The sequence below is a fragment of the Solea senegalensis genome, linkage group LG2 (genome assembly GCF_019176455.1).
Source record: "Solea senegalensis isolate Sse05_10M linkage group LG2, IFAPA_SoseM_1, whole genome shotgun sequence".
NCBI lineage: Eukaryota > Metazoa > Chordata > Actinopteri > Pleuronectiformes > Soleidae > Solea > Solea senegalensis.
Window position 1 is genome coordinate 29,909,256 of NC_058022.1, and position 9,118 is coordinate 29,918,373.

Below are 9,118 nucleotides of genomic sequence, written 5' to 3' on the forward strand. Positions count from 1 at the left end.
ATGGTTTGAGGCGTGAAGCTATATCCATTTATACCATCTCACAATGACATTTATGTCTTATGTTTGTGTTTTTGTGCACATGTATATTTAATAGTGTTTAAATTCATTTAAAGACAGTAACACAATTCAGTATCACAAAGATATTTGACCTAACCAAACACATAATTGGTAGCACTGTTTCAAAGAAGCAATCATTCATTACTTTATTATATTTTTCTAATAACGTCGACTGAACTTTCCCAACCATTGCAATAGAACATTTATCTTCATACACTCCGTTATTCCCTCTAATTGCAGTATTATGAATGTGTGCATTCATTATTAAAAGTGTGTATTTTACACGTTGCAACTATTGTTTATTTCACACACTGTTCTGGTGGAAAGTGGTAATCAGTAAATAATGAAATGATCACAGTGGAACTTTAATTAAAGCAGCTGTGCAGGAGGTGAACAGCCCGCACTAATGAAGACAAACACAAATCGCTGTAGTAATGAGCCTCCTGGCCAATGAGTGTGAATAAAGAATATGGCAAGGAAAAATTATTTCTGCATCTTTTTTTGTTTTGCTTACTTTCACAATAAATGTCAACACATTTATAAAACTTCATTGCAGATGCAGTTGCAAACAAATTGTACACATTTTCTAAAAACATGTTTGTGGTGTCATATCTCTCCATCGTCTTGAACTTTAGAGTTTGGAGCTGTCGCTCCAGAGAGAGATTGGAGATTACATTTGAGAGGGAATAACATTTTGTATCTCAGGTTCTTCACCTCTCGTCACAAAACTGAAATGAAGACAAAACAAGTTCCTCTTTCCCATGTATCAGCAGAAAATTATCTAACCAAGTTGCTATACTTCCCAGATGCAATTTTATCTTCTCCTTGCTGAATTTCAAGTGGAATAAAGCATTATTGGAGTACCTTTAAATAAGACTATATAGTGTACTGTAAACACAGATATTGTATACAGGTTGTGCTCTCTGTCCCTGGTACATATAAAGATGTAAACTTTGAAAGATGATACTGGATGTGGAAGGCCGTCACAGAGTCGGATGAAGTACAATAAAAGAAGACATTAAGGTGAAGAAGGCAGATTGTTTATTGCTTGTTCTCCTCTCTCCTGAGTTTAATGGCACCTGCGGGTCCAATGCATGGTTTCAAATGCATTGGTTAAATGGTACATTACAACAGTGTAATGTTACCCAGTGTACATGAGCATCAGGTTAAATAAAATGATCTATATTCAAGAGGGAAAGAACCAAGGGAGCCTGTTCCATAGTTCCAGGCCAATTGCAACACATTTGAAAGAAGCAGTGGGTGTTTGGGTTTTATTCTTCAACTATTGGCAGTACACCACTAAGTAGCTGCACATGCTAACAGATAACACTGTTACATCCATCCTTTTCGCCCCCTACAGCCACATTGTCACAGAGGAATCCATAACTTGACATACTTTCAGAGCTTTATGATAGTTCAATGTGATATTTTCCAGAGTTAAATCTTTACTGCATCGCCTCTTTTACAGGAAACGTGAGAGTTTCTAAATTTCACACTCTAAGCTCCATTTACTGCTAATTTTAGTCAACACATTAGCTGCAGTGTCGCTGCCATCTGTTTAATTGGACCGCATATTGGTGGTGAATAAAAATGACCAAAAATAGCCATTAAAATACACTTTTTTTTGTTTATTTAGAAGTGGAAAATTAGTGCAACCCTTTGGATATCTGTCTTTAATAAACATAATCATGCTTTCATATTATACATATTTGGAGTCCTCCCTGGTGATGTGGGCTTAATTGGCTGTTAAGCTAATCTCTTATTGATTCTACTATGTTATTGGCTATGGAGAAGAGAAAACTGTGCCACTTCAATAGAAGACAATGAGGATCATGTGGATGTGAAATTGGCACTATTCCAAAAAGTCACATTTAGACATTAAAAATCACGCCACCGTGTTTAAAACGCTACCTTTCAACTTGTAAACATCATACTGCATGCCTATGGCTATGCTCTGAAGTTTGTTCATCGCTCATTTGACGTCAGTGTGTTTCAGGTGTGACTGTTTTTTCCTGTTTTTCCTCCATCCTTTTCCGATTGTCATGATCTCCCTGAGCCTCGAGATCCATTTTGCGATGGTTGTCTAAGTAAAGGATTTCCTGTTCCAGTCTCTCCTGGATCCTGGTTCTCAGGTACCCAGCCACGAGGTGGTGGCAGCTGTGGAGGACGCACTGATCCCACCCCTGCTCCTGGATGCTGAGGGTCAACTGTGTCTTCGTCGTCTTCCGTGCGATTTGAACTCCGTCTCCTGGGTGCAGGAGCAGGTGCTGTCCTGCCCCTGACGCTGGAACCTCCAGGATCCCTTTTGTCTGAAATGTGAGCTTCAGGTGATGGAGCTTGTGGCTGGACAGAAGCTGCTGGCTGCTGTCCTGTACCTCGACTCTCCTTGATAGTGTTCAACCTCCTCATATGAAGGAGGGAGCGTGAAGAGGAGCGAGGCGACACTCCTGAGGCCTGGAAACGAGCTGAGATACGATCCACCTCACTGCCACCTTAAGTAACACCAGTTTTAGAGGATAGTTATACTTTCAAACATATATTATTTTCAAATCATGCATGATTATCCATCAGTGTCACTGCTTCAAATCAAATTTCTCACTGCCTCACCATGACTTCGTCTTCTAAGGGGAAAGGCAGACTCCAGATCTGAACCAGGTTGGAGGGAATAGTACCTCAGAGACCGGTTGATGTTTTGTGAAGGCTGGAAGAGGAGGACAAATCAAGGTCAGGCAGGTGTGTGTGTGTATGTCAGACAAACAACAGAATGTAAACCCACCATCTCACGGAAACTTTCAGGTCGTAGGCTACGTCTGATACTGGCATGGCGGCGGATCAGAATCTCCCTATTTTGGCTCTCGTTAGGCAGATTGTACTTGTTGGTGTATGCCAACGTCTGAGGCATTTAGAGGAAGAGGAACAGGTTTTAACATTGAACATAGCCTTATATATCACATATCTCATATATTGTTACACTAGTACCTTCTGTCGAATCTTGTACATGTTCTTCGACAAGATGTCGTGCATTTTCCCCACATCAGCAGCCAGGAACTTCTTCTTCGGCCGAGTCGCCTCCTTCATCTCATCGCTGATAATTGGTGGCAAAGGAAACAAACATTAGATGACAGATGCTAATGAAATGTAATGCTTTTCAATCCATTACTGACATTAAGAGTTTTCCATTGGATTGAAAAGAGCATCATCAGCTGGAGGCAAATTAGATTAAGTGTAAAGGTTTTGTCGATTTAGCTGATGCACTCGTCCTGGCTACTCGTAAGCAGTGAGTAATCTATCTAATCTAATCTGAGTAATTTATGCAGAAATTATTGGGATTATTTATGTACCAACACATACATGTCTACACTATATGAAGGAAAAAGTTTGCTGCTGTTGTTTTTGAGGAGTTATTTTAGAAGTTTTAAGTCTGGTTACAAAACAGACTTACAGTTTTTTTTCCAGTTTACAACCAAGGGTAATTAAAATGGTCAAAACTAATCAGTGTGTTGAACTTACTGCAGAGAAATGATAGATGGCGCTGCACTGAGGTCCCCCACAGGTGTGTCCAGTATATCAATGGCATTCTGCAGCTCCAGTTTCTTATACAGCGACACGATGCTGGACTCAGCCCTGTTATCTCGGAGCAGGATACGCCTCAAAACGCGATCATTGAACTTCTTAAATCTGACACACGTTCACAAACAAATAAAGACTGTCAGAGATACATATGAGGAAATAAGCTGGAGCAATTCGTAAAAAAACAACAACAACAATGAATGACCACACATGAAAAAGCTCCCTACTTGTCTTTCCAGTAATAGTGACTCCACTGTCCACACAGGTCCTCAATACCAGAAACAACATGCTCCATCGTCTGGACAGAAGAGTGTGGATATTAAAACCAGAGAAGAGGAGGAAATGTGACTGTGATGACTGATACTGACCCTGGTGTGAATCTCCACATTGATGGTGAGCAGGTCTTTGTTGGTCCTCCTGATGTTTAAATACTCCACTATTGGACGGATGCTGATGCCCTAGAAAGAATAGAAAAAACACAATCAGTCGGGGGCCTTCACCCACATAGTACAACCACATAATGACCACATTGTCTCCAGAAAACAGGCCTGATAGTTGAGTGCTTTATACAGTGGTGGAATTCAGTTTCAACTATGCTTTATACTGTATATTTTCAGATTCGTATAAGCTCTGTAGCAGAACTATGACAACTGCGGTCCAGTCTGTGGAGTCAGAAAAGTTGGAAACCTGTGGTCTGGAAATCTTCTGGAGCCTCAGCTGATACAATTTCTTTCAAGCATGTCTCAGTATGCCTTGAGCAAGAGACAGAACCACTTTGGTTTGTTTTTATTTATAATAATTAGGAGCACAGGGTGAATATTGATCGTCTGCGCTAATGGCCCACCTGTAGGAAAACGGTAAATATAATAACGGCGATCGAGGCTGTGACAAACAAGTTCCTTCTGTTGATGTTATCAGGCAAGGTGAAGGCCAGGGCGAAGCAGATTGCCCCTCGCAGGCCACCATAGGCGAGTCCAAACTGGTCCTTGAAAGAGAACTGGATGGTGCGGAATGGGTTGATGATCTGAGTCAGCACCAAAATGCCTGCAGGAAGAAGAGATGAGTCAGAAAACATTTGAGGAGAGAGAGAGCTTTGTTTCCATATGTCTGGCCCCCCTGAAGTTCTCACCGAGCCCTCTCCAGATGAAGGCAAAGAGCAGCGTGAACAGGATGTAGGCCCAGTTCCACTCATGATCAGTCGTTATAGTAACCACACCCAGGAAGAAGAAAATGAGGGTCTCTGAGACAGTGGCCAGCATCTTCACAACATGGCGGATGGTGGTGCAGGATCTCTGCGATACGTTCTCCTCGACATAGTACTTCATGGTAATGGCACATGTGATGATGCTGCAGGGAGGTGAGACAACACACACACACACAATGTGTGATTAAGGCTTCAGCAAAAAACAAGTTTTAGATTATCTTTCTGGTTCTTTTATTCATGAAGAAATGTGTTCTTGGACTATATATTTGGTGACTTTGATCAGCTCAAAAAAATTGTGCATCTCAAGTAATACAGTGACATCGTGTGCGCACAGCCCCGCTGAGCTAACAGCGTTGCATCTCACACACAGTTTGAACTCACACCACACTCAGTGGGTGGGAAGCAACGTGAAAGAGCAAGTTTGTACAAGTTGTACAAGCATCAGGAAAGAGACTAACAAAAAGGCTGCAAGGTAAAAGGTTAATCTTGGAACGCAGCTGCTGGCCACGTTATATACTACAGTTTAGAGGACACTGTTGTTTTTGGGAAATAGCCGTGCCTAAAAGGAAAGGAATGACTGAGGCACAATGTGAGCAGCTATTCCCGTAGAATTAAGTGTTACATAAGGCATGAATATTCAAGTATAGCAAAAAATCCTTAATGCTGAATGTTCTGCACTTGTTGGCAGTGTTGCAATGCAATGGTTGGTTTATATTGGAAACAGGTTTTTACTCTTCGAGATGGGGTCTGTTATTTTTGTTTCTATAATATTTGTTAAAATCCTCTCCGTGACTACAGGAGGTGGAGCTTCAACTCAAGGGTAGTTGGAAGAGGGTGTGACCTATTGCTAGATATCCCAGACTTACTGGCCATAGGTTCAATAATCATTATAAATAATTTACATTAATAGTTGTTTTTGTCCACAGCAGACAAGAAAATACAGGTGTGTTTTCTGCTCCATGAACACTTACGCCATCACACTGGAGATGGCAAACAGCTCAGCCACCAGGTACGCCAGGTAGCTGTACATGAAGACAAAGAGGGGCTCGACCTGGCGGACATTGTGGGTAAAACGTGTGGTGAACGCAGCCACAAATCCGAACAGGAGGCCAAAGATGACACCACCGACTCCCACCACGAAGAATCTGGCAACTCCCAGGAACACGTCAACGGATTCAACGGCAGGCAGGTCTGCCAAAAAGGCAAACATGCTGTAAAGAACCTGAGGGAAAGGAGACACAATATCAAAACACATTCCACAGTTAGAAATCTTGTTTCCCTGGAGTTATGTTTACCACTAAAGACACAACACAGACAGAAAAATGGAGATTTAAATTAATGCCAAGCAAAGTGAAACTAAGAAACATACACTAAATTTCAACTACAGCTGAAACCATCAGATGATTTTTGGCTCAGGTTAAAGATGCTTTATGCACACATGTCAACAGTGTAGATGATAAACAATGCCAGCAAGTGTTCAGGAAAACTCTCGAGTGAAACTCAATGTGGAGACTCATTATGACTGACATTTCTGTTGAACAAAGCAGAACTGGTCAGACGAGCCTGAGGTGGAAACTGCATGGGCGCAAATCAAATCTGTGTCACCCTGCACTCTCAGGCATTTTTCTCCCCTGCACAGCACCGTAACAACTTTTTGCTTATATAGGGGTGAGAAATGTGTTATTTTAGATATTTATTGTTGCCATCTGTGCTTTAGCAATCCACTGAGTCTTTTGCTACAAAGATACAAATAGTCCCTTATTAGTCCCGCAATAGGGCAAATATATGGTCTTACAGCAGCAAAGACAGTCAAAAGTAAAGGTAATAAATAATAATTCATATAACATGATCATTTGCAAAAGCTGTTTAAATGTTTGAAGGAGTTGGAGTCCTAATTCAGACATATGTATCCATGCATGATTGATGACACATTTTAAGAAGACTTAAACTTCTTACTAATATTAGTATTACTGTTAATTTTATGATTTCAAATTCATACATTTAATTTAAATAAAACTCCTTAACATTAAAGTCCAGAACTTGCATTATATTCCCATTGTTTCTTGCAATGTTTCTTTCATTGCAATATCTATTTCAGCATACTTCTAATTGTTCTGATTTTTAAATTGGGCACAAAATGGTAGCTGCAATATATTGCATTTCAAAGAAATGACAATAAGGTACACACACACACAAAAGAAATCACAGGATCGCTGCACTCACCACGGTGACGGCATCGTTGAAGAGTCCCTCTCCAAATATGACGATGTATATCTGCTCATTTATTCCAATATCCTCAAACACATTCAGAGCAGCCACTGGGTCTACAGCTGAGATGATAGAGGCAAACAGCAAGTTCTCCTGCAAAGTAAAGTTACCACCAAATATATAAATGCAAAAAAATCGGGGTTAGTGGGTGATTTAACATTTAGGTTGCACTGAACTGTGTTTTACGAAATGTCAAAGGGAGTCTGTCTCCTAGATGTGACAATGGATGTTCTGCATTCTGCTTAGGTGCTTAAGGTTTGCTGGTTTGCAAGAAAAACTCAGTTTGAATGGAAGTCTATGGGGAAATGAGTTTCTACTTCTAACTTGATTTATAACATCATTATTTTCCTGAGGAGTTCAGGGTCTTGGTCACTAGTTGCAGCTCTGTGGAAGATGATGTCAATTATGTGCCTGTTGATTGACAGCTGGCATCATCCAATAGGAGCCTGGTTGCAGGCGACGTCTATGAACTTTCATTTGCCAAATGTCAACATGGTGCCGGCCAAGTCACAAGCTTGAGGCTTCAAACCAGGAGTTTATATGATCGGTTGTGAGTTTACTATTGCTTTGATTTAAATCCATGTATGGGTCAAAAAATCATATCACATGTGCTCTTTAACCTTTTGAATCAGAATACACTACTATCCTTTTCTGTCATGATATTAACCTACAATCCGTCTGAAAATCACAGGGAAACCTCTGCAACCTGAACCGACCTGCAGGTTGATATCTTGAATTCCAAACACCTCAAACTGGCAGATGGCAAACAGCGAAAGCCCAATGCCAATACTGTTCCACAGCGTTCCCACCACAGCGTACCACAGTACCGTGCCAACGTTCTCAAAAAATGGCCTTGTGGGCATGAAGTAGCCATTGTCAAGGACGATGGGTGGGAGCATGTAGAGGAAGAAGACGTTGGAGCTGAGTACAGCAGGGGGCTCCTCTGAGACTGAGTGCATGATAGCACCCACGATGAGCCCGATGGCAATCAGGAGACAGGACTCTGGGATCCATATGGTGATTTTGTGGTAAATGTGGAAACCTACAACAATGAAAAGAAAGGACATGCTCATGTGTCGACTTCAGGCCCTGAAATGAAGGCAACTGTGATATAAAAATGCAATTAATGCTGTTCTGCACTAATCCAAACATACCGATTTTGGCAAAGGAGGCCAGCAGTACCCACAAAGTAAACTCAAAGGGAACCTGAATCCGAGGGTAGTCCATCGTAAACACAGGGAGGTTAGTCCTCTCCGTGTCAGGGAAGGCCTGAGGTTCATTGATTTCATTGTGGAAAGGTTTGACAGTGGGAAGGCTATTCGGCTCTGAAGGTTTTGATTCCTGAAGCTCACATTCCCCTCGAAAACAGCAGAGCAAGAGGACAAACAAGCAAAAAGCTCCTCTTTGAATGCTATTTTGAGATCGAGCCATGGTCCTCATTTCCACTAGTCAGCACAATCCTCAAGTACTCACAATATGAACGATGACACATTCAAAATATAAGTTGCAAAAACATTTAAAGGTGTCTAATGTGCATCTTCAATTAAACAAAAAAAACTACATCATTTCAAAATAAGAACTGACACTTAGCCCAGAAACCTCTTAACTCCTTCACTCCAGTCCATGTCCACATCAGTTTTAATTTGCAAAAAAAAGAAGGAAAAAAAAAACGTGAGGAAACTGTGTTTTAACAAAGTAAAAGAAACATAGATCTCCTTCCAAGGTGTCCTTTCAGGATTTGATCTGAGTTACAACACACTTCTAGTTCCCAGTGCTGCTGAACCTGCTTTTCAAATGTGCCTTGCCTACAGGGTGGAGTCCCTGAAATGACAAAAAGAAAACAACCAAGCCAGGTTTGCTGCCATGTTGCTTTTAGCTAAAAACCCACATGCTGCTCTCATCCACTACAAATCAGTATGTAAATTAAACATAAAACACACAGACACATGTTTGAGGCTGTGACAACAAGGTTAGAGGTGCATTTTAGTTTGTTCCATAGCTGCTTTGAAACCTGCAATA

At 41.1% G+C, this 9,118-nt stretch overlaps 1 protein-coding gene across 1 annotated transcript; it reads right to left on the reverse strand.

Annotated features, from left to right (window-relative positions):
* Positions 1-1,081: 1,081 nt before the first annotated feature.
* On the reverse strand, positions 1,082-8,871 carry LOC122783937 (sodium/hydrogen exchanger 2-like). Its single transcript, XM_044048913.1, has 13 exons — positions 8,254-8,871; positions 7,816-8,141; positions 7,055-7,192; positions 5,803-6,053; positions 4,757-4,974; positions 4,472-4,671; positions 3,996-4,085; positions 3,855-3,925; positions 3,568-3,735; positions 3,037-3,142; positions 2,834-2,950; positions 2,665-2,758; positions 1,082-2,549 (listed from the first exon to the last, which is right to left on the reverse strand). The coding sequence occupies exons 1-13, from the start codon at positions 8,537-8,539 to the stop codon at positions 2,098-2,100; spliced, it is 2,517 nt and encodes an 838-aa protein (XP_043904848.1). The 5' UTR covers positions 8,540-8,871; the 3' UTR covers positions 1,082-2,097.
* Positions 8,872-9,118: the final 247 nt, after the last annotated feature.